The sequence below is a fragment of the Idiotropiscis lumnitzeri genome, chromosome 7 (assembly GCF_059441095.1).
Source record: "Idiotropiscis lumnitzeri isolate Australia: NSW breed Sydney's pygmy pipehorse chromosome 7, RoL_Ilum_1.0, whole genome shotgun sequence".
Classification (NCBI taxonomy): Eukaryota; Metazoa; Chordata; class Actinopteri; order Syngnathiformes; family Syngnathidae; genus Idiotropiscis; species Idiotropiscis lumnitzeri.
In genome coordinates this window covers 5,530,251-5,555,932 of record NC_142397.1, presented here as the reverse complement: position 1 = coordinate 5,555,932, position 25,682 = coordinate 5,530,251, and the positions used below count along the sequence as shown (strand labels likewise).

The window sequence follows — 25,682 nt, the reverse complement described above, 5'->3', positions numbered from 1 at the left end:
ATCGTTTAATCGATTGTATTTCACAGGAGAATTGTTTTTAAGGATCAAAGAAAGATACTGTCATTGAATCAAGCGCAGAGACAACATGCAAACACCACAAATGAAGATCTGAGATTGAAACCCTGAAATTTGTGAGGCTATCGTTGGACTTCTTGGAATTGTACATTTTCTTTTCACAATTTGCTTGCACTGAGTTTGTAGAAGTGTTTCACTTGCGCAATATTTTGTCCTTTAGGCAACACATCTGGGCCACCGTACTTCTCCGCTTTTGAGCGCTTCACCGGCTCTGGTTGGTGCTGCTGGGCGGGGGTGGGGTGTACTTCAAAGTGGATCACGGCGCCATGTGCACCTCACACCTGACCACCTGCACCGAGAGTGTGATGGATCATTTTCATGCATACTGCTATGCTGCGTCTTTCTCCTGCCCGGCTGCATGACATGCTTGGAAGGAGCAGGTAGTGGAGAATCTGCGCGTGCGTGTATGAGCGCGCGCGCGCGTGCGTGTGCGCAGTAAAGAAGGCAAGAGAGGCGGGATTTTTGCGCTTTGAGGAGCTTTCCAGATTGAGACGGGCGGACCACTTTGCGCCCGAGTGGATTTGATGGATGTTTAACGAGCGGATGGGATGCCAGTTTATAGCATCGTCGCAAAATTCCCCGACACGTCCGGTAAGTTGTGCCACCGCCGATGTGTGTCTGTTCCGTGTGCGTGCGTGTGGGTATCGGCGTGCACGCTGTGTGGCTCCAGGCGGCGCGTGCACCAGTTGATTCATGCAAAAAGCCACACTGGACTTGTTGACTTGCAACAGGAGCGTCAGTCACCATGTGTGCGCCAGCTGAGTGGTTTTTGAACCACTCCACTTTATGCGTGCTTTAATTGATTGCATGAGTGAGCGTCCCTGCGCACAAACTTTTCATCTTGGTCATTTCAAGCTTGGTGGAAATGTCCAATTTTTGTATGCTGCTCTGTTTTTCCGACGGACATATTCTGTCAAATGTTGCGAGGGCATATTGAAAGTTTTATAGGACGGCAGAGCTGCTGCTCTTGTGGGACTCGGTTGGAGAATTCGGTGGTGGGCAAAGTGTGGCACGTGGGCGACATGCAGCCTTTATCCATCCCAATGAGCATTTACATTATGAATAGGCCTTTCATATTTGTGCATCAAAAAGTGATTTAAAACCTATTTAATGGATTTGAACAACTGCTTACTTGATTTATTATAAATATTCATCAATCCATTATCTGAACCGCTTACTGCGTGCCTTTTCTCCAAGCACCCCGCTTTCCGACCATGTTCCAAAAACTTGCATGGATTCATTGAAGTATCTAAATTGTCCATATGTGAGTGCGATTGTTGTTTGTTTGCCCCGAAAGGCTTGTGATCCTTTTATGGATGAACGGTATAGAGAATGGATCACATTTAAATGAGAATGAATGATTGATTTATTATTAAAGGCGATATGTACCATTTACATTTTGTTTTACCTTCTCAAATGACACATATTTTTTATCTTTATTATTTTTAAGTTTGTTGAATTTGGTGCACAATTTCAAATGAAATACTGTATTCTGACAGGTGAGAGTGCATATGAAAGGTTTTATAAGGCGGCAGTGATAATATTCTAGTGGAAATTACTTGCGCAAAGTGGCAGTGAGCATTCCCAAATTGATGTGGACACTATTTAGGGTGCACAAATGCCTTGATGTTGGGGGCCTAAGATTGAAAATGTAATGGCAACATTTATGTATTTTTTCCCCCTCGTGTCTTTCCATGGCCCTCGCAGGGTGCGAAGTGTAAGGTTGTGCGACGATATATTAAAGGTTTTATAGGGCCAAGGAGCTGCCTTGGTGGAGGTATCAGATTCAAAGTGGAATCGCAACATTGTAGGAATTTTTCTCTCCCCCAAGAAGTGTTAGGCCCACCACACAGAGCCTCTGAAAATTGGCCCCTCCTTCAATATCAAAAGTTTCCTCTCTTAATGGCAATTTGCTTTTTCCTTGACAACCTCAACATGTTTTTATGGTTCGAAAGAAAACAATACAGTCTTGTCGGCCTATATTGGATGTGGAACAGGTTTGTGGGTTTTCTGTTCTAGCTTGTCGGTAAAAGTGTGGCGAAGAGTCGCATATATTCAAAGTTTTATGGCAAGCCGTATAGTGGACACCCGCATACTTGAGGCATATCCACATATTATTTTATTTTTTAAATTTATTTCTTCATTTATCCACCCATCCCTCCGCTATCAAAGCGGCTTCTCTTCACAAGGGTTACGGGCGTGCTCAAGGCTATCCCAGCTGTATTCGGGTAGAATCGGTTGCCAGCCAATCGCTACCATAGATGTTTTTGGAATATGGCTGGAAATCAGAGTACCCAAAGAAAACCCACACAGGCACACGGAGAACATGCACACTCCACACAAGAAGGCCGGGGATGCAATCGAAGCGACGACCTCTACACTATAAGGCGGACGTGCGAACCAGTCGACCACCGTGTCGCCCAATTTATTTATTTATTCATTCAATTACTTATTTATTTATTTTACTCATTTCCAACTTTTTTGGGTGGGGAAAACACATATTGAATGTTTATCAGCATTTTAAAAAATAGAATTTCATGGGAAATATATTTTCCCGCCCAATGCATTTCAGACGGTGTCAATTTTAAGTGGATTTTCACTATTCCCCGGGCGGCACCGTCCACTCTACTGTCGACATGCTATCCTGGTGAGGGAAGAGATTGATCATTTCAATGGGGTGAGCCTGGTGAAATAACGGTTATATGAAATACAACAATCATTTTTTGTTAGATAGGACAGTTTTTTATCCGGGACATACTCACTCTTCGGGTTGCAGCAGTTTACTCATAGGCGTGCCTGTGATTAAATGTGTTAGAACTGAATTACTAAATTGTCTCCAATGTGTGTGTTTTTTTTTTTTTTCAAACAAAATAAGCATTACCATGCCCTCATTTGGTCGGTCGGTTCAAAGTGTCAGAAGTTGTGAAGATTTATGAAAGGTTTCATAGGGCTGCAGTCTGCTGAGCCGCTGTTCTCAAGCAAATTAAAATGGTGCATTCGGCATTCCCCTGAGCATGGATTCCCAAACTGTGATGCGCGCGCTGTTGGGGGGGGTGCAAGATCTGATTTGCTCTGGTATGGTAACGGCACATTTACATTTTCATCATCTGTATTATTTAAACTTTTGTGGAAATGTCAAATTTAGTTTGAAGTTCCATTTTTCAATGGAGATATTCTGTCAGATGGTGAAAGGACTTTTTGAAAGTTTCATGGGGCTGGTGGAAATTACTTTTAGGATTGGTCACCGACTATATATCCCCAAATAGAAGTGTGCGCGCTCTTGGTGGCTCCAGTGCGCTGAGACACTTGACATTAAACCTGTTTCTGTAATTCATTACCATCTTCAGCTGACAGCGTGACAAGTCACGCGTTTCGTCTCGTCTCTTTGCTTATTGATTGATGATTTTAAAACGTCATGTCAAACCCGGCATGATTTAATTATTTTCACCTTGGAAACATTAAATGTTGTTGAATTTACATGTTACAATTTAATAGGTCTCTAATCAACCTCATTTTATATTTTTCCGCATAGACCGTGCGGCTTTCCTGTGTTGAATTTAAAGCGAGTGAGAGGAGCCACTTCCATTGGCCTGGATTGAAGTTGGCTGTGTTCACTCCCACAATGGCGCAAATGCCCATTTCTAACTGCACCCATCTATGACGATACCAAAAGTAAGAAAACCTCACTCATGTTAAACAGAGTTAGACAGCACATTTTGAAGCCCCATTTCATTTTATGCAATTTTTTTTCCAGATCATTGTTGTTTGGCAGGGTTGTTATCAACTCTTGTCTGTGGTGTGTCAAATTTCAAAGACTTTTATTTTCCCTTTACAGGGATTTTAAATGTCTTGCACACCTCAACTGTAAATGGGAGAAACCATCCGGTTGGCGACCTCATCCAAGGAATCCAACCTGTGGTCACCCTTTTGGACTCAAGCCGCATTTTCTGGCCTCTTATTCACAACAGCGCCTGTTTCTGGCATCACTCCAGTAACTTGACTCAAATAACACCAAAGCTTTCTCGGGGTTTACCGAGTTTATTTGACTCTGGGACTAAACTTCCCAAAATGTTCGGTAGATGTAATTCATATCCGTGAGCAGCAGCGACCAGCCACATGTGCCACAGAACGTGTTATTTCCAGTTAAACTAGGGCACATTCCTGCGCTTATTAGAACACTTCAATTAAGTGTACGACACGTTCATGGCTTGCATGCATGTGGTTCGTAAAACTCTCCGACTGTTGTGCATGAGTGCGTTTGCAAGGGTGTTTCTCAGGAGTTCCTGGTGAATGATGGCTTTAATTTTGAAGGGGTTGCCGAGGTCCCGAGAGACACGGGGAGTGATTATGTTTTGGATATTTTGGGGGGAGACGGGGCCATAGAAAAGAGAAACGGGGGAGCGTGGAAACTTTGGGGTCTCCTCAAATGAAACCACAAGCGTGATAAAACACGCTGCCGTAAAGCTTGCTGTTCCTGTACTCTGTGGACTCAATTGTTATGCTTCCCTCCTCGTCGATTGGTTGTTTTCACCCTCGGTGCCGCGTTAACATGATGAACTTTACCTGATCGAGGCTTGATCCAAAACCTGTAGAGGCAATTTCCTAGCTCTCCCTCCCGCTGTTGAATTTTGTTTAAATTGTACAATTATATTAATCGTGAAGATTTGCTTAAACTTACTTCCTCTTACAGTTATGCATGAACACCGAGCGATCTCTCTTAAAAGGAAAGAGTATAACACGAGATGTCAATGCAGGAGATGGACACACAGAGAAGTAATCATGCTCTAGCTGATAAAAATTGTTTTAATTAATCAAGGATGCCAATTCCAGCTGCAGGCAATAATCAACCTCATTCACAGACTGCCCCTGTGCATTTTGGTGATAAGACTCGCACACTTTGCTTTGGCCTCTGCTTATATAAAATGTACACCTGTGTGTATTTATTTGGTAATAAAAGCTCCGTTGACCAGCAATTCCAAAATGGCTGACGGCTCGAGAACTAGTTACCAAACAACATACCCTGGATGACGATTAATTTCAGTGTGCAGCGGGTCGAAGCAGTCCTCTTGAGACGAGCAGTTTTACTTTATTTTGTTTCATTTGGTTTTAAAATACTGACGGTGATTCGATCCTGTTCCACTTTGGAGGTTCCAATGCATGCAATCAAAACACCAGCGTGGTGATGGCGAATGCGTGACATGATCTGATTGGCTGATAACACCCATACCGTACATGCCTCAGCTCAGTGTGAGGCAGTCGCCTTTAAACATGATTTAGTGCCTGTCCGTGTCCCACTTGGTTTGTACCCTCCTCCGTTCCACATTCCCTCGCCTTGGTCTTCTCTCTTCTGTTTGTATAAACTTCATTGCATCTGCATTTCATTTCTTGGCCCGCCATGAATCAGGATGGAGGGACGGAACAATGCGCGCTGAGGTTGACGTCTATACGCACATAGTTTCAATGCAGTGGCGGGATGCCTGGCTTGTCACGGTTATGTGTTTTGCCTCCAGATGAGAAAATAAAGTCAAACGCATCTGACCTCCACGTCCTCCAACCTCGTCCTCGTCGGATTGCACAGGATGTTTGATTTCATTTTCTTGTTTGTCTCTCTTTTATTCAACACGAGCGCTGCCTAAAAAGAACGACAGGCTTTGAGTGGAAAGCCTCCACTCGGGTGTGTGTGGAGTGACGGGATGCATGCTCAAGTGGGAACTGAATCTCGGTGGCTTGATGCCGGCAGTGGGCAACCTCATATCTGTGGGCTGTATCTAGCCGGTCCGGATTTCATCTCACCTATCCTGCAATTTTTGACCCGAAGCCTGACCCGAGATTCAAACCCAGGATCTCTCGAGTGTGAGGCAGACTAATGATCGCTAAATCACCCCGCTAGGCTCCAAAATATCTCACCTATAAATTCTCACAATGCGTACAAATATAGTCCCGGACCCATCTTCATGTCTTCAACTGATTCCAAAAACATGCACACTAGAAGTTTTAGTGTAGCACTCCAAATTGTCCCTCCATGTGATTTTGAGTGTCAGTGGTTGATCAGCGCCTCTGATAATGAATGTATGAATGCTTCTACCTTGTCTGGGACATGAAAAAAAAAATTACCCGAAAACCTTTTTTTAGAAGGACTTCAAGTAATAAGATTCCAATGATAACTTTGGTAAAAACAATATGAAAAGGCCTCAGAAAAGATGAAATATGAAATAGTAGAGAGTGCCTTCAACTAATTTCCATTGTAGTTCCTCCTACTCCACTAGATGGCTCTCATTAGATGTACTCATATTTGCAGACTTTCAACCTAAAGATTTCTGGATCCGCAGCATTCTCTTTTTTAGCCGTTGATAAACGAGCTCGGGATGGCCCGCTTAAAATTCCTGCTTTATTAACGCGCCATTATATGCATGGATAGCAACGTTGGCTTTACATTGATCTGTCGTCAATAATACAATGGAAATACGAATTATGAACCTAGAGTATGTGTGTGCACGTGTTTTTCTGTTCATTCTAAGAAAGCCAGGAGGCTTTGTCCTCTGGTTGTGTGGCGCTTTCATCTCAGCCAACACATGGAAAGACCCACCGTGTGCTCAGGCTCCTCATGACACCAGCTTATAAAAGTATGTGAGAGAAAGAGAAAAACACCATGGCTCTTAGGTCTGCGTGTGTGTGAGCAGCGATCGCGTGAGTGCGTGCTGGGGGATTACAGATTAATTGCCTTCAGAGATACTTTCTTGCTTGTTCCATGAACTTTGCAAAGTTCTCACTTTGGCCCCAGAGAGGAAAACAAAGCTGTTTAGTGAGCAGCAGGAGGAAACCGTCTAAAGATTTGTCTGTCGGGTTGTTTTCCCACCACTTTCTTGGTTTCTTTCTGCCATCAGTGGCCAGTAAATTGAACTGTGACAACTTTTAAAGATTTTTTTTTTTTTTCAAGGCCTGTTCAGAAGAATTCTGAGAATACTGAATACCCAGAAGAACTTGCGCGTTTGTCAACATTTCTAATGGACATAGCTCTGGATCTACGTATCTAGTGAACTAGATGGAATCTACTAATTTACGAATTAAGTGAGTTTTTAATGAAAATAGGATAAGCGGATCAGACAATTGGCTGGATGTCGCCGAGCATATATGTCTCAATTGTAGATTCCACAGCAGGAATGTAACGGACGGTTATCGATCCACGAAATATCTGCTGGAACATGAGCCGGTCCGTGGAGAAAAAATGGTTGATGCCCACTGCCCTACTATTTCCCCCTTCCTCATGCACATGCATACACATGCCTAAACGCACACATTGCTCCTTTGACGTCCTTAGCCGTCAATGGCAGTCAATGCGTCAAGCCATTTGCAATAACAACACCAACGCTTCATGTTAAACATTTACCTTTGACGGGAAAATTATGAGAGAGATATATGGAATAACTTTCTTTGTACCGGTTTGGACAGACCTAGCTGACAGAAAAATGAATCTCGGGGGCCCCAGGGAAAGGGGTCTGGCAACGCCCTTGGTTATTGGTAGGTTAGTCTTTCTGTTGGTAGGTGTTCAATTATTGGGTTGTTTCGTTGCTGGGTCGCTTGGTCAGAGGGTCGTCGGTCTGTATCTGTCTCTTGGTGGGTTGGCTGTTAGGTAGGTGGGTCGATCAGTGGGTCGGTTGGTCTGTCAGTCCGTGAGTCGGTCGGGTGGTGGTTCGGTCATTCAGTGGGTCGGTGTTTGGTTGGTTTCTGGAGGGTTCGGTAGGTCAGTAGGGTGCTGGTCAGTTCCTGGGTTGATCGGTTGGTCGATGGGTTTGTTAATAGTTGGGTGGTCGCTGCGTTTGTTAGTCACTGGGTCGTTTGGTCCGATTTTAGGCTGGGTCAATTGGTCTGCAGTGGGTTGGTCAATTGTGTGCTGGGTCGGTCAGTCGATGCAATTGTGGGTTGGCCGGCGGGTGGTAGGTTGATTGCTCGGCCTGTCTGTATGTCTGTCTATCCATCCGTCTGTCCTCCCGTTTGTCCAAGACATTTGACGGTCTGTGTATGTGCTCTTCAGGTGATTCCATACAGCTTGCAAGAGAAGCCCAAGTACTGACCATGACCGACAACAACACGCCCAAGTCGGCCAAAAAAACCCGCTGGACCTCCCTGGAGGTCGCCCTCATCGCTGTTGTTTCCTTGCTCTTCATTATCGTTGTGGCCCTCGTCATCCTCTTTGCAACTCAGGCGACTGGTGAGTCCCCCCCCCCGCTATTTACCCCCTCCCCAACCCTTCAAAACCCTCTACCAGACCCACATTAGAAAACATCAGGGGTGGATGTGTGCATGGACCCGAACTTTACATAATGCTTGAAGGAGCACGCTTAAGAGCAGGACACGTTCTAGCGAGCCGAGTCCGCTGTTAAAACGCAGAACAAAAGTTTTAGCACTGGTGCAGAACGCCGGAATTCCCTCTGCAAATTTAATTATGTTGGACTTGACTTTGAATTACTTTGTCTTCATGCCGTTTCCAGAGCACACCAACAAAAACGGCTTCAGATCAGTTTAGCCCCATTTGTCACCTTTTTTCTCTCTGTCTTTATTGTGAATTTTAACTTAAAATTTCCCTCAGACAGGTGATCCTTTCAACAGTGTGCTAATGCCAGTTGACTTTGGGTGAAATGTACACACACGTTGGGAAAATCAAAAGCAAACAAGAAATGGTGCTGATATCGATCTATAATTTCCAAGAGGGCGTTTGAAAAGACAGCCAATAATGGGACAGCTGCACAAAGTGGCTGTGGATGGATCAATTCATGCCGAATGTGTTTGTGGAATTCCTTATGATTTATAATATTTAGTGAGTAGAGGTTTAGAACATAATACATAACAGTAATTTGACGAGAAATGTCTTTGTGCTGAGTTACAGCAAAAAGGGATGGTTGAGGCTTAATAGGCTGCCAAATATGAGCAATTATTAATTATTATTACCAAATAGCAAAAAATAAATAATATTCGATTATAAAACAATTATTTTTTGAAAAATAATTCATTCCAAGGAAGTAAAATTGCATGCATTTTTGGTCATTTTAAACGTATAAAAAATGCACACAGTAATATTAACATTCATGTATTCTGTACAAGCATGCATTAAACCTTTTTTTACAATAATTCCTGACAGGAAAATAAAATATTTTCTTCAAATAAAAAATACTAATATTTCCTGCAACCATTTTAAAATGAAATGTGTTCACATAAAATGTTACCCTTCTTTCAATGATGTATTTTTTTTGTAATTCATTACACCGATATAAAATTGCCGCAATTTAAGACAAATGAAAATAAGAACTAAATACAAACTGAATAAATGCAATTGAAAATCCACTCTAATAGATCAAGAATAGAATTTGCATTTAATTTAATTTAATTAAAAAAAAAATAGAATTGATAACATAAGTGTAAAATTTAGCAATTCTTTTTCATAAAGAATCCAATGAAATCCTTGAAATGCTTCATTTTGCGTATTTCCAGGTACAAATACTTCAAAATATACCTCCAAACACTGTACATAATCTTCACGCACAATCTGTCTTGTTGAACATGCACACGTTTCGAGGTCATGACAGTGTGTGCAATCACACTTAGTGTGAGTCGCAAGGGGATGTCAATTCCCATTTGGACATTATGACAGCAAACATTCACCACCATTTGTTCTGTGTTTCCCTTTTAGTCGAAATCTGCACGACAGCTGACTGCACCCGGTCGGGTAAGCAGTTTGTCTCCTTTCCGTCTCATTCCGCTAAACATCATACGTGCTGAGCACAAACGCATGACATTGGCTGCTCTGGAAGTCTTTGTGTTGCTCAATGTCCTGTGTCTGCAATGTCTAACGCACGGGTGGGCAAACTTTTTGATTGGCGGGCAACAATAGGTTCTAAAATTTGACAGAGGGCCCGGACCAGGAGCAGATTTGATGGAGTGTTTTGGAAACCTCACCTCATCGGAGAAAGAAAAATAACATTTAACTTTAAATAAAATTGAAGAAAAGCATTCCAACAATATATTTGTCATTGAAAATCACAGTATGTGTATTTAGAAAATAAAACATGAACAAGGTTTATTCATTAAATTTTTTTCAAGTTCAGCGGGCCGGATTAAAACTTTTAACGGGCCGCATGTGGCCCCTGGGCCATAGTTTGCCCACACCTGGTCTAATGGATGCTCCTGTCAAGGAGAACCTGCCTGCAAAAAAAAAAAAAAAAGGAAAAAATTCCAAATCCACATCAACCAACAACAAAAAGATTTTCACCACATGTGTGTTTTATTAGCATATTTGTCTCTGAAGGGCAAAGAAGGCTTGCTTGTTTTCAAGGGGACTTGTGTATATGTACGTTATTCACTGTACCAGCAGAGCGTGAAACATTGTCTTTGTGTGCCAGGCGGTAAAGGGAAAGGCCGGTGGTCCAGATCAACGAGTCTTCTGGTCTAACCCCGAAGACAAATATCAGGCAACGGGTTTTGATGAGGAGGAGGATCGCTCCTTCATCGTGCCAACCTCCTGCTTGTTTTTATTTTTTAGTATAAACAAAGAGAATGAGGCAAAGGCTTGGCTGATTCCAGACGAGAAAACAAATCAAGCGTATTTACCCTGCTGACTGGTGTTTATTTAGCACGAGCTCTTCAAAATGTGTCTCACGTCGATAGTTGAGTGTTGACTTGGAAGTCTGAGCACATCTTGGGATGATCCACATTCATTTGGACTAGAAAAGACTTAATAATTGAAGCGGGACGCCATAGACTTATTTGATTCATGCTAATTTGGTGAAAGAGATATTTGTTGTGGTTAAAGTTGTCGCATTACTTAAAATATATAAATAAATAAAATCCATGATGTTGAATTAAAATGATGATTATTATTATTATTATTATTTTATTTTTTTTAACCAAAAAAGAAAAGTACTATTATTTTTGTTTTTCTCCCAAGATGTGATGCTTCAATACAATTTTGTTGCACTTTTGAACGAAACAAAAGGTTAAATCATTCCTGACCTTTGCTATAGAGCAAACATATGCAATGGCCTACTCAAGACTGATAAACACCTCCCTCAAATAGACACTTCTGTTTCCAATTATAGACAAAAAAAAAATGGATGCATCCCCAAAATTAAGCTCTGTTAATATTAGACCAACTATTCTGGAGCGACTCTGCGAAGTTAATGTAGCTTGCCTGTTTTGGTGGCTTTTATAGTAACGAATGAAGTTGTGTCTCTTATCTTTGAGTTGGAAACCATGCACGTTTCCATTCTTCATTTCCCGATTTGATCAAAAACCTAATCCATCAATCCAAATTCAATAATCCTGGGATCTCCCTTTGTGACACATTTTCACGAGGTGGCCTCTGCGCAAAATCACACTGGAGGGTTGCCAAGTTAAGACGCACTCCACAGGAAATAAGTCTTCTTTCCAAAACAAAACAAATGGCGCACTATAGTAAGAATTCAGATATTCAAATGTAAGCAGGCAAACGTTTAACGGGCCACGTGTGGCCCCCGGGCCGTAGTTTGCCCACGCCTGGTTTAGATTTTACATTCCACTTTACGACAATATGTTCTATGCGTCCCCACTAGTCTAAACGCAGCATTCTGATTAAAATTGCATTTGTGGAATATGAATTAATCAGCAGAATCCACACATTTTCATCCAGCTCAGGGGGGCGGCCATTTTGTCACTTTCTGGCGACTATAAATGACATAAATGATTGCTTAGGGCTCAGATAACGACCATTTTGATCATGTGACTTTCGCAAGCTGAGCCACGATTGGTCGTTATCTGAGCTTTGAGATGAACTGTGATGTCATTTTCAGGCGACAGAAAGAGGATAAATGGCCGCCCCCTGAGATGGATAAAAATGAGTGTATTTTGCTGCTTCATTCAAAAATGAATCAGAATGCCACGTCTAGACTCGTCGTGCTGTCAGTTTTTATGAATCTTTTGACGTTTGGGGGCCCAAGGACATCTCGGGGCCTACAAACTCAAGTAGAGTCTTTGACAAGCAAGTCCTTCCAGGCTGATTTATTTATTTTTTTTTTTGTTTTCATGACTGACTGATTCAAACATTTTCTCTTTGTCGTGCAGCGGCTCGCCTGATTGAGAACATGGACGCCAGCGTGGATCCATGCGACAATTTCTACCAATACGCTTGCGGTGGGTGGCTCAAAAAGAATATCATCCCTGAGACCAGCTCGAGATACAGCACCTTCGGCATCCTACAAGATAAACTGGCAGTCGTTCTCAAAGGTCAGCGTCTGTTCACTGATTGACACACACGCACACACACGCACACACACATAAAGGCCACAATACAAATCATGGAGTCGGTTCTCCTTAATTGCAAACAGAGAAAAAGATTATTTATCAATTCTCCATTCATCGTTTTTCTGTCGTGCTTTTCCTCATTAGGGGTTCGCTCGTGCTAGCTGATTTGGGGCGATGACAATTTACACTCATGGACAATTTTGGAGTTTACAGTAAACGTAGGTTGTTTTTGGAATGTGGAGGTAGTCGGAGTACCTAGGGGGAAAAAAAAAACGTGCAAACCAAGATTTGGATCCTGAACCTCAAACCTGTGAGGCAGACACCCACTAACCGGTTGAATTGATCAATTAATTAATGTTCGTTATTTAAAAAGTTTAGAGACTGGCAAATAATACTAGTCATATGCAAATTTTAAATCAAGATGGCTTTATGTCTCTAAATATATTTTTTATATTTCATATTAATTTCACGCAATGTCTTGACAACAGGTTTTTGGAGGCATTTTCATTTATTGGTTTTATGTTTGAACTATAAAAGCTTGCGTGATACGAATATTACTTTGCGTTGTAATTTATACCTATGACGGTTCAGAAAAAAAATTCACCAGTTGCTGAACCTTAACATAATTCATAAATACTATGTAGTATATTTGCATGACCTGCCACGAATACTATGGTATATAATATTAGATTTCATAGTTTATTATTGTTAGTCTATTATTGTAATAAAAACCTGAAGGGCTAGGGAAAAAATTAAGGCAGGAACAGTTTTTTGTCCAATGTAAAGTGCACTTTGTGTTCATGCTTCAAATTTCCCCGAAAGTCTGACGATCCCTAACTTTATGATTATTGTATGCCACAATCAGTTCTTAAATGGTCCGCTGCTGCTTTCAAAACTTCAGCCTCCAAGCTAAGTCACCGATGGCATTCAAAACAGGGATTGAGGAGTCGACTCATTCTGTAACTAAAGTGGACGTTAATTCAGGATGTGAAACTCGGTAGCTGTCACAAATGCCGGGTGAGTTTGGCAGATCCGCTGAGTGAGCTCCGCCACAGGCTGGATCAGCGCGTGTCTTTTGCAGGCAGGCGGATACAAACAGGCTCGTGTTACATTCCTTCTCACCTTATGACGTGCGATACTTGTAAGTGAGAGGGTCGTTTGAGTGGCGTCAAGGTCACCGATGTCAATTGGCAGTCGCCGTGGAGCCGACTGTCTGAAGGACTGACTTCTTTTTTTTTTCTCAACTGAAGCGCAAAGTACACTGTTGATCCGATGAATTTCTGGCTATGGATCAAGACACACATAATCAACAGACGTGCGGTGCTTTGTGGTTAGCGTTGTTTTTAGGAGTCACATTCCCAATCCTCAGGTGGTTGAAATGTCATCACTTGTTAGCTCGTTTTTATAAACAGGGGATCGAAATACGGTTCAGAATTCCAACATGGCCATTTCCTGTCTAGGTAATAACAGCTTTATGATCGTTTAGCTTTAGATTTCATTTCAGTGTTTCCTTCTGTATTAAACAAAGGACGAGAAGAAATGGCGGCTCTCAATCGGGCATTTGATGACGGGCTGAATTTCAGAGGTGTCTGAAATTTCAAAACACACATAATTAAACGTGATTCTTTGTGGCTAATGTTGTTTTTAGCATTAGCTTTCTGAATGACAGCTGAAACGTCGTTAGCTTCTTGACCACAGCAGTCACTCAACATAAATTTGTCTTTGACTTTTTTCCATCAGTGGTTAGCTTAATGTTACCCTTGTATGATAATGAAGAATGTTAAGATGTAATAAAAATGTCTGTACAGCAGAGGTGATGACATTTCGATTCAGACTTGTGCGGCAGTTTTTTGGACTTGTGAGTTTCGTGGCTAAAACTAAGACTCAACTTGGCTTTTTGAATGTATCCAGTTTACTTTTGTTTTTTAATTATTATTTTTTTGTGTCATGCACACAACAAACCTGGCAAAGCGGGCAATTGATGAGGCCGATTGCTAAGGCCAGCTAATTTAGTAACACACCGGGAGCTTCAAAGATGATTTCGTTTGGATTCTAGGATTATTATCTTCATAAAATCGGGGGAAAGGCAATGGCAACATGTGAAGTTTGTATGTCAATGATTAAAAACAACAACTACGACATTTGACTTCATCCATCACTTTGAAACTCACAGACGCAGGTAAGCTAGGTTAGCTTCATTGTGTAGCTAACTGATATCGGGTCAAACATGAACTAGACTCCATGTTGGTTATTTGTTTAACTGAAACGACAATAAATTGTTAGAAAATCTGAAAAGTGGAAACTATACCATTATAAAATTGCGTTTGTGAATGTGTTAGCATACACGTGTCTAATATATAGACACCGTGGTGTGTGGGATGACTTGCTGTGGTGCTACGTCACCCCACTCGCCATACTTAAAATATTCTTCTAAATATGATAGGATATAGTAAAACATTATTTCACACTCTAACGTCGTTCATTTAACTTTCTTAGGTTTAAATGTATTTTTGTTTGCGTTATGTTCAGTGAAAAAACGTTTCAATATCCATTTTAATATGTTGTGATTGAGCAAGATTGTATGAGTTGCTTGAAATGTGGCTCCTCTATTTTTGTCCCCCCCCTAACCGTAATTTGGGACTTTCAAAAAACTGGAATGTTTAGACTTGAGACTTGGACCAACCCGCGACTTGCATCTATGTAACTTATCCTACTTCTGCTGTACAATAGAGAGCGGTTTTATGATCGTTTGGATTTGGAAGTGATTGTTTGAATTTTCCATTGGCTTGATGAAGGGACAAGGAGTGATTGCCAGCTTCCAATCAGTCTTAAAATGTTTGGATGACTTTCTGGCATGTCGGAAATCTCAAGACACATATAATTGTGTTCCTCTGTGATGAGTGTTGTTGTTCGCGTAAGCCTTTACAGAGCATCACACATTTCCCCTCGTGTTTGACAGATTTTATTACGGTCCAATGAAACCCGGTTGAACTTTGTGTCCGGAAATTCCAAAAGGTATGTTTGGCAATAAAATGCACATCGTCAAAAAACACCTGTGAAGCAAGGAGGTGTCAAAATCAGGAGGTTGTTTTCTTCAGCTAAAACTGGGACCGATATGAGCGGTCAGTGTCACCACAACAGCTTCAGGCTTCATCTTAGCAAAAGAAAATGTCAGGAAAAGCCTACTAGAACCGCAAAAATTGGTTTAAGTTTCAACAAATTCGTAACTTTGACTTTCAGTCGCTGGCGTGGAACGTGTACTGACGGCCTTGTAACTAAGACTATCACTTGTGAAATCCTTCAGTTTATTCCCTGCTTAAGGCAGGGAGGAAATGGCAAAGCGTGTCTGGTCCAGTTTATCTCTGCAATCTGGACTGCCTTAAGGGAGACAGATTATCGAAAACACAAACGTCTGTGCTATTTTATAGATTGGGTGATTTCATCTATCGCATAAATATCCGTACTGAAATTCTCTCTGGTAGTATTTGTGTATGCGTGTGTGTGCGTGCGCGTGTGGGGGTGCGTGTGCGTGGGTGTGTGTGTGTTGAGGGGTGGTTAATGGCTTCAACAGATGAAATTCAGTTTGTAAATGAACACTTCAGTGGAACTTCTAAAGTCCGATTGGATTTTCTAGTAAAATAAGACTAAAAGATGCCAACGGCTGAAGTGACAATACGAGAATTTTATTTTGTGCATTTGAAACAACCAAATAACTTTGCTTTAGTGAAGTCCTTTTAATTTAACGCTAAAAACATCGCCGATTTTTACAACAGAGAGTCGGCAATTATATACATACCCGATTTAAGTGATCAGATAATACCCTAATTAATCGTGTCTGTATTTCACTGCCCCATATATATATATATATATATATATATATATATATATATATATATATATATATATTGTATGGTCAGACAAAGTACGATGTTATAGAGTGCCAATTTAAAAAAAAATATATTATTTATTTATTTTTATTTTTTTTATGGGAGGCTGGAATGATTTCCTGGTATTTCCATTCATTCCAATGAGGAAAGTTGATATGTGGTAAAAATGTGTTGCGTCACAACTCTGATCACGGAACCAATTAAACTCCAGGCACCACTGTATATTATTATGTTGAAAAACAAACAAAAAAATGAGTCAACATTCATATGCAATTGATGGAGATTAAAGCAAACAATTTTAATGCTTCCATCCTTTCCTCAGAGGGCGCTTTTAGTATTAAAAGCACATATTGATGATTTGTAAAGTGTCATTACTGAAGCACTCGAATGAAACTCCGGCTTCTGCTCCTTGTCACTAATCTGCCGCGGGATGAGATGTAACGGCTGGAAAAGCCAGTTTGTTTAGTCTCGTAAATGTGTACAAATGGTGCACATTAACTCGTTGAGCACTTTTGTTATCATAACAAACAAACATAATCTGTTGCTCTTCTCCACACATAAAATCACACTGGATAAGCGAAAGTAAACATTGCTCAACGCCGGTCTCTTTCGAGTAATCTTGGTTGCACATTTACACACATGGCCTATCTTAAACTGGCGTTGTTTTGCGTATTTCTCATATTTGCTGTCAGCCTGCGGAGAAATAAAACCAGAGGGGAGAGAAAAAAAAAAAGGATGCACACCGGCCCAGCTAAATGTTTTGAAATCCCGGCTGTACTTTACATGTATTGTGTTTCTGCTATACATGGAGCTCGTCAGCAGCTAAAAACCACATCACAAGCATCATTCTATCACGCTGTCAGCCTCAGAAGACATGATCTACACACAAACATATTCGTGTTTATTTTGGTGTGTGGAAATTGGCAAAGAAGCAGTTTTTAAGTCAAATTCTACCATGTCCATCAACAAATACTAGATTCCCTTATGAACTCTTTACAAATGCTTTAAAAATCCATTGTTGAGATGTTTATTGCTACTCCTGAGCGTGACCCCATTTTCTTGCCAAATAGTGAGCCCCTCGCACCAATGCGTTGTTCATTTGCTAGCTGTTAATGGTCGTTACTTGTTATAAAATAAGGATGACTGCCTTTATTTATTTATTTTGTTTTATCATGGTGGCTGCACATTTGACCGAATAGATCACTGTAGTGTTACACACAAACATTGGTAGGTAGTGTATTACCGCTTTATAAATGGTTTATTACTTAATTATTACAAAGTCATGTAACCAATGAACCTATTACTTGTGTATCCTTATTGTAAAATATAATAAACATAATGTGTCAATATAATTCAATTTTGCCCCAAAAATTTACTAAATTTACAGTTAATTAAAAAAGAAATCTAAATAAAAATGAAATATTTGATAGTTTATGATGTCATTAATAAATGTAAATTTGTGATCAGAACATCCTTATATTTCGAATATTGAGTAACCATAAAGTTTCAGTGTCGTACAATCCGGGTTTATGCAAATGATATAACAATAAACATTTTATTAGCACCCCCCTTGTTGTCGATATGCTAACTAGCCTTCGCCTATTCATCGCCTTTACATTTATGAATGATTTATGAATGGATTACGATTTCATGATTAATAATTCAGCCACATAAAACGTAAGCAAGCAAGCTTCACTGTAAAATAGAAAGAGTAAGCGCTCTGAGCTCTCCAAATGATTAGCCTCCTTATCGTGCAACGTGATCGATTTACGAACCGTTTATAATACAGTGATAAAAGAATATTTTTTTATAACCAATTAATACAAAATATAATGTGCCAAGTTAGATTAAACTTGCCAATAATGAGCCTACATTTATTGTTGAAAATGCTGCTAATGATATATGATATGATAAAAATAACCGTTTCGCAGTTTGAGCTTGCCAAATGGTTAACAATTTAAACCCCATTGTTAGCATAACGGGTTTAAATGCAGTAAGTACATTTTCAAACATTATAAAGCATCCTAATTATGGCTTACAGTCCAAATAGTTTGATCTTTGCCAAAGAGTGAGTCTATTTCTATCTGCCATTCCCTGCTGGTCACATCCTTTGCTCGCTGTGGTGGTGCTTGAAAAAACACCTGGATAGTTCAAAATCCGCTGCAAAGTGCTTTGCTTGTAAATGCCTCGCATTGTTCTCTCCCCCCCGTTAAAAGGCCGGTAATGATTGAAGCTGGAGGCACGGTGACTGTTAACCTCTCGGCGCACAAAAGTACCAAAGTGGCAAATGTAGCGGGCAAGGTGATAAAGGGGGCGGATTCTGATTTGTTAGCTGAAAAACAGAGTCCTTTTCATCTCCGCTTTATGCTTCAGTTGCGTTGTGCTGCCTATACGGGGACATATTGTGGAAAAATGACTTTTTAATTGCTTGCACTGGGACTGAGTTCTGGCATGAAAAATGCAAGGATTTGACACCCCCCCTAAAATATTTATCATTGAATATAGTAAATCCAAATAGTATTTACATGTTCCCAAAACACTTATTAACTAGATTCTAAACTCATCAGAGAGATGATTTTCTTTTTGAAAATCTCTCCGGAACTTCATCTATCCATCCATCCATTTTTCGGAGCCGCTTTTCCATTCAAGGGTCGCGGTGGCGTGCTGGAGCCTATCCCAGCTGTCTTCGGGCAGTCGGCGGGGTACACCCGGGACTGGTCGCCAGCCAATCGTAGGGCTCACAAAGACGAACAACCATCCACGCTAAGAGACAATTTCGAGCGCCCAATCAACCATGCATGTTTATGCTATGTGGGAGGAAACCAGAGAACCCGGAGGATACCCGCACAGGAAGGTCAGAGCCTGGATTCGAACCCACAACCTCTGCACTGTCAGGTAGACATGCCAACCAGTCGTCCACCGTATTATTTTATCTCGAGCGACAACACAATACAATATATACTACAACAAGTGTTGGAAGGGTCAATGGTTCATTGTGAAATGAAATGAAATGAATGAATTTGATTATTAATTTAATTAATTATTACCGGTAAATAAATGAATCCATCCATTCATTATCCAAGCCGCTTATCCTCAAATTTAATAAATTAATTACAATTGTTGTAAATTAATATACATATTCTCTGTCTCTACCACACACTGCGCATGCATATAGCCAATCAGTCGCTAAATTTCATTGGTTGTTAATAAATAAAAAAAAGAAAATAATGTTTTCATCTAATCAAGTTTTAGAGTGAAGTTTCTAAAAGTGCGTGCACTCCCAAATACCTTGAAAACAATCAACAAAATATTTGGATTTGGTTCCTTCTCACCGCGGCAGAAATATTCTAAGGCAAACGTGGGAGGGGGGGCGGGGCAATGCGTAATATTTCTTTTTTAGTGAGAGCTGTCAAAGTGCACGTCATTGTTTATGTTTTCGATGTCAAACTCAGGGGCCGTTGGCTATATCCATGATTTTATGAGACCCGCCAAGGCCTGGAAATAATGCCATGTTGATGCTGACAAATATTGCTTTAGTGGCATATTTTTTAGAGGGTCATATATAACCTTCCCTCGTGCTTGCGGCCTTTCAGCCAACACTGTACTGGCTACAATACAGGACATTTTATAACCCTGCGAACGCTCCAAAATCAATGTTTTCCTCTTTGCTGTGAATACAAAACAACGAGAGGAGTTTTGGAGCAAATCCACACTTGAGGCTACAGACACGTTGTCACCTTGACACTCGGCAGACATTTTACTTCATATCCTCTGACAGCAGCGATACGCCGAACCTCGTCGTAACTTGACGGATGATGGGCGATGAGGGTTGGATGATAATTGCCCTGCGACATAAACTATTCATGCTGTGATGGAGCTGATGCACTTTAATGAGCTATTTTGCTGACATATTACAAATATTTTAAGTCGAGAACAGTAAATGTTTTGATCCGAGACTCTTTAAGAGGACATATTGAACATGTTTCACTCACAATTTAAAACTATTCATAGTCTGTGAGTTTCATGCTTTTAAAAAAAAAAAACCCAAGGATCAAGAATTAGAACCAGGAGTAAAAAAAAGTGTACATTTGACTCCGAATAGAAATGAATTGAAAAAAAAAATACTCGAAAAATTCTTGAAAAAACCCCAGCTCATCAATACGGAACTCATATTAGTTGTTCTTCACAGAGGATAAAGAATATATACATTTATATATTTGTCTGTTTACATGTGTTCTTCACCATTTGTGTTCAATATGCGGCTTACAGGTTTATTACACAGTAATATAACAATTTGGCGTTAATCTAATGCTAATGTGCATCATCAAAATGTATTGATTTCAATAGTTGTTGAGTGGTGAGCCATTCTGAAATGCTTTTCTCCAAGCCAGGGGTGTGCAAACTTTTTGATTGGCGGGCCACAATGGGTTCTAAAATTTCACAGAGCAGGTGGATGGAGTGTTTTGGTAACCTCACCTCACCTCATCGGAGAAAAAAAATACATTGAATTTTAAATGAAAGAGAACAAAAGCATGACAACAATATATAAAACCACAGTATTTAGAAAATAAAACATGAACAAGGTTTAGTCATTTCATTTTTTTCAAATTCGGCGGCCCGGATTCAAACGTTTAACGGGCTGCATGTGGCCCCCGGGCCGTAGTTTGGCCACACCTGCCTCAAGCAGACAGGCTACCTTAAACCAGGGGTCTTCAATCCTGTTCCTCGAGGGCCGCTGTTCTGCCTGTTTTCCATCTCCCCCTGCACACCCAATTCAAATCATCAGGATCGTTATCCACCTTGCCGATTATCTGATCATGTTGCAGCCAGAAGAACATACATCAAATCCATTCTCAGATAAAAAAACACCCTCATAAGGATACGATGTATATGTGCGTGTTGGAGTTACAGTACAGCCTCGCTATTAGTTAAACACTTGCGCCAAGGTAGTCGCTAATCCGATCACACACACGATGCGTGCCCTTTAGCTGCGAGCGCCCCGCAAAGGTGCCCTCTTCATTAACATTTAACAGGCGCATAAATAGCGCAAATGAAAATGGAACGAGTCGGGGAAGTCCACCGGAGGCTGGCAAGCGTATAGCACAAGGAAATAATTAATCTTTTCATTGGATATTGAATTCAATTTAAGGTGTTTGCGCTGCCGCGATGGCAAATAAGTCCAGAGTGGATAAATTACGCAGAGGATTTGTAGCGTGCAGCTTGTCCTCGTCTTCTCGTCGGCTTTCCTGCGCATGGAAGACCTCGCCGGCGGTCGCACATTGGGGCGGCCTCACTGTGACGTGAGTAGTGTTCTGTTCTGTCCCGTCACTTGATTGACTCATTGACGGGCTGTCCTTTTGTGTCATGTTCTTCAAAAGTTGACGGCTTTTCGGGAACTGCGGCCTTAGCAAAATCTAGTTGGAAATGTTAGGGTGGCGCCTTGAGATACAAGTGACCTGGCACATAGGTTTTTTTGAGATGCAACTGGTCATTTTAAAAGAACGGCACAAGCAAGATAATAGAAAGAAGAAGAAGACAAACGGTGCCTCAACACATGTAGACAGACAATATGAATACTCACAGACACATTTTTATTATATATATATATATATATATATATATATATATATATATATATTTATAGAGAGAGAGAGAGAGAAAATATATATATATATATATATATATATATAGTTGCAGACAAAAAAAGGAGGTTGAATCAATTTTTTTTTTCCTTTTGTCGTTTTTTTTTTTGGGGGGGGGGAATGACTCTTTGCTCTTTGTGTATTTGCTTAAGACGCCTGTTGAAGACTGTCTGAAAAATGTGTAATCAGTGCATCCGTAGTGTACGTTCATGTTTGAACAGAATACGTTATTAAATTCCATAAATTCCCATAACTCCTACGGAAATTTTCCAATTTGGAATTTTAACAAAATTTCATAGCCTCCCATCCCGTCACCACCTTTGCAACCCGCACTCGGTGTCTGTCCCCCACCTTCAATCATAAATTATCAGCATTAATAATTCAGGGCCGCGTATGTGATTTCTGACTTCATGAGTATGCTTGCCAATCAACTCAGTGTTATGGATTCTCGAGGATGGCATTACGCATGCAGAGAACTGCTATAAATAATGATGGCTTCAATTTGGTTCTACTCAAGGTATATGTAACACCGCCGTGCATGGATTGGGGCACCCTGGAGGCTGTTAAGACCGTGCTCAACCTCCTGGCTTACACCAAACTATTTATTAGCGCCTCCTACAACGGCGACGCATCCTGAAGCGAAGCTAACTAGCCTTCATTTGGCCGAATGTTTACATTGGGAACGCCTAACAAGGAAAATTAAACTTTAACCAATTTCGGTGTATCAAATTAAAGCAAAATATACGTTTCTGTGTAAGCGCCTTCTGTTTTTTTTCAAAATTCTTTTCTTTAAGAAATCAATTATTATTTTTTTTTACATTGATATAGATTCATGCGCTGTTGTATAAATACAAAAATTATATTTTAAACTATTCCAACTATCACAAATGGAATTCAATGTCATTTTACAGATTTTTCGTCAGGATTTTTATTTTTTTTTTATTTTATATATTTTTTTAAATAGGTGTCCTTGAAAAAAATGTGGAGGGCGAAGCGGAAGCTCTGAGCAAGGCAAAGACCCTCTACAAGTCCTGCACCAATGACAGTGAGTGAGCCACCAACTGAATGTTTTGGGTTTTTTTCCCCCATGAAAGAGTCCAACCGGGACAAAAAAAAAAAGATTAACTAGAATGAAATTAATTCGTAAACAAAGACATTAAAATGTTAACTGATAAATAGATGGCTCAGCAGAAACCCTAAAACTCTAGCCCTAGTTTAAAACCCTACCTTAAAACCCTAACCCTAGTTTGAAACCTTCCTTGGAAATTCTAACCCTAGTTAAAAACCCTAATTGTAAACCCTAAGCCTCGTTTGAAACCCTTCCCCTATTTTAAAACCCACCTTTGAAGTCCATTGCTAGTGCCGCCGATGGGAGTTGATGCTCCTCAATCTCAGCCGGATGGGATGTCTGGAAATCCACAATCAGATTGTTGTGCTCTGGTTACCCTGACTGAAGTGGCCCCACCCTCGGCTAAAGGGCCACCAAACCCATTACAAAAAAAAAAATGAAAAATTCGCTTTACGATTTCTGTGTAGAACAGTGATATATATGATAGATAAGTAGATACAAAACCAAAAAAAAAAAAAAAATCTTCGATGTAGGATAGTGTTGTACACGCCCTCTAAAAACAGGTCTGATTCAAGCGCTTTTTCCAAAGGTTTAACTGAGCAAAAGGGAGGCACTCCTTTGCTCGCGACGCTGCCTGACGTCTTTGAGTGGCCCATGGCTGCGGACAACTGGGACGCCGACTACGGTGAAATACGACTCATCTTATCCTCTTGTGCCATCCGCATGTTCTTATCGAGTGTGTTTTGGCAGGTAAAACATGGCGGGTGGAGGATGTCCTCGCTAAGTTGAACGTGAAATATCAAAGTATACTCCTGGTCTCCATGTACGTTGACGTTGACGAACGGGATTCCAAATCGCACATCATTCATGTACGTGTGAAGTAATTCAAGCAAAAACTGACTCCTTTCATTCATAATTATTTTATTAATAAATAAAAATGTCCTCCTTTTGGCAGTTTGACCAGCAGCACAGCTTGGGCGTCTGGTCCAAAAGTGACCATGCTTGTAATGGATCTAACGAAGAGGTGGGTGTAAATATTTATTTATTTTTTTTTTTTTTTATGGTGTTCACTGATACGTAACAAAAAAAACTGCATCATGGTTGCATTTGGCAAATGAGTCCGGCTTTCATGAAATACACTTTTCGAATCAAAATCGTTTACCTTTTGACTTTGTATGTGCATGATTGGCACTGACACGCTTTGCACTGCTTGACTTGCGGTCCAATTTTTTTTATTTCCTTCCATTTCTGATCGCGACTCAGACAGAAGCAATCAACCGCATTCACAGCTTGTGACCGCCCGCCGTGTTTTGCCTGCGCGTAACTCACGCAGCACGATCGCGGTCCGGTCCCTGCCGGATGAACGTAAATCAATGAGAGCTCTCCCTCACTCCTGCCTGTCGTGAATGTGAACACTTGACAGGCGTGCCGTCTCTACGAGCTCTTTGCGGTTGACCTGGTGAAGCTGATCCGCACCGACCGAGGTCTGTCGGTCAACGAGACGCTGATCAGAGAGGAAGTGTCACGGGTAATGGAGCTGGAAAGGGGCATTGCGGAGGTAAGGTCATCGCCAACGTTTCTGGCAGTGGGTATGGTCTAAGACAGGCGTGGGCAAACTACGGCCCGGGGGCCACATGCGGCTTGTTAAACGTTTGAATCCGCCTGCCGAACTTGAAAAAAATCCAATGAAAAAACCTTGTTAATGTTTTATTTTCGAAATACGGTGGTGTGTCAAACACATATTTTTGTTTTAATGCTTTTGTTCACTTTCATTTCAAATTAAATGTATTTTTTTTTTCTCCGATGAGGTGAGGTTATCAAAACACTCCATCCATCTGCTCCTGGTCCGGCTCCTTTGTCAAATTTTAGAACTTAATGTGGCCCACCAATCCAAAAATTCCAAGATTTATTTAGCGTGTTTTCTGAACTATAGAGCGCCCCCTATTGGTGAAAGAAAAATCCACAGAAAAGATGCACCGTTGTATTAGCCGCATGGTTTTAAAATCTAGGAAAAAGTCTTATAGTCCGTGAAATGCCTTCGTCTGTTTTTATGGAGTACAATTTAATCAATACAATACAATACAATTTTATTTATAAAGCGCATTTCACAAAAGATGGAGCTGTAACAAAGCGCTTTCCATATGGTCTCATTTAAATTAGTGGGAAATTATAACACAAATTAAAACTCATAAATCCGAATACAAGCAAGAACTATCTATCAAAAATACAACACTAAAACTCCCAAGATTTCTTTTCGGGGAAGGCTGGGATGGATTAATAGCATTTGAATGGGAAAGATTTTAGATATGTGTTTTGAGTTGCAAGCAGCGTTCCACCCGTATCTCAAGGCGCCTTTGCCGCGCACATTTCACCTGCCCTCCACTGCACCGCCGACATTCACAAGGCCATCACAACTCCTGGGCAGCCTTGACATTTACAGAACTCAAGGGCACCAGAGATGTTTGTTGTTCCTGGAACGGCACCGCAGCTCAGCTCACGGTTCAGAGAGAGCGAGTGTTAGATAATTGGACGACGGAGTTGACTTTTAACCTCTCTCATTTCTTCTCAAAGGCTAACGATTCCCCAAGTGTCTTGAACGATCGAGAGTTGCGTTACAACAGGATGGAACTTGGCGATCTCAACGCCAATTTCACCCTTGAAGTGGAATCAACGGTAAACTGTTTGTCTAAAATGAGAACGTATCGTTCCTTATACCTTTCCATCCTCCTGCTAATGTAT

The 25,682-nt window shown here is 40.8% G+C and overlaps 1 protein-coding gene across 2 annotated transcripts in view; it reads left to right on the top strand.

Annotated features, from left to right (window-relative positions):
* Window positions 1-340: 340 nt before the first annotated feature.
* LOC148333211 (neprilysin-like) overlaps window positions 341-25,682 on the top strand; it is a 34,646-nt gene continuing 9,304 nt past the window's right edge. The window contains exons 1-11 of one of the 2 annotated variants that reach the window (XM_088301044.1): window positions 341-666; window positions 3,608-3,747; window positions 8,108-8,284; window positions 9,761-9,796; window positions 12,166-12,327; window positions 22,839-22,919; window positions 23,533-23,628; window positions 23,694-23,812; window positions 23,899-23,967; window positions 24,367-24,501; window positions 25,515-25,616. In XM_088301044.1, the coding sequence (XP_088157170.1) occupies window positions 8,149-8,284; window positions 9,761-9,796; window positions 12,166-12,327; window positions 22,839-22,919; window positions 23,533-23,628; window positions 23,694-23,812; window positions 23,899-23,967; window positions 24,367-24,501; window positions 25,515-25,616 (936 nt within the window). In that variant the 5' untranslated portion in view covers window positions 341-666; window positions 3,608-3,747; window positions 8,108-8,148. The remainder of the gene's footprint in view (window positions 667-3,607; window positions 3,748-8,107; window positions 8,285-9,760; window positions 9,797-12,165; window positions 12,328-22,838; window positions 22,920-23,532; window positions 23,629-23,693; window positions 23,813-23,898; window positions 23,968-24,366; window positions 24,502-25,514; window positions 25,617-25,682) is intronic. The other variant, XM_088301043.1, reaches the window with a different exon arrangement.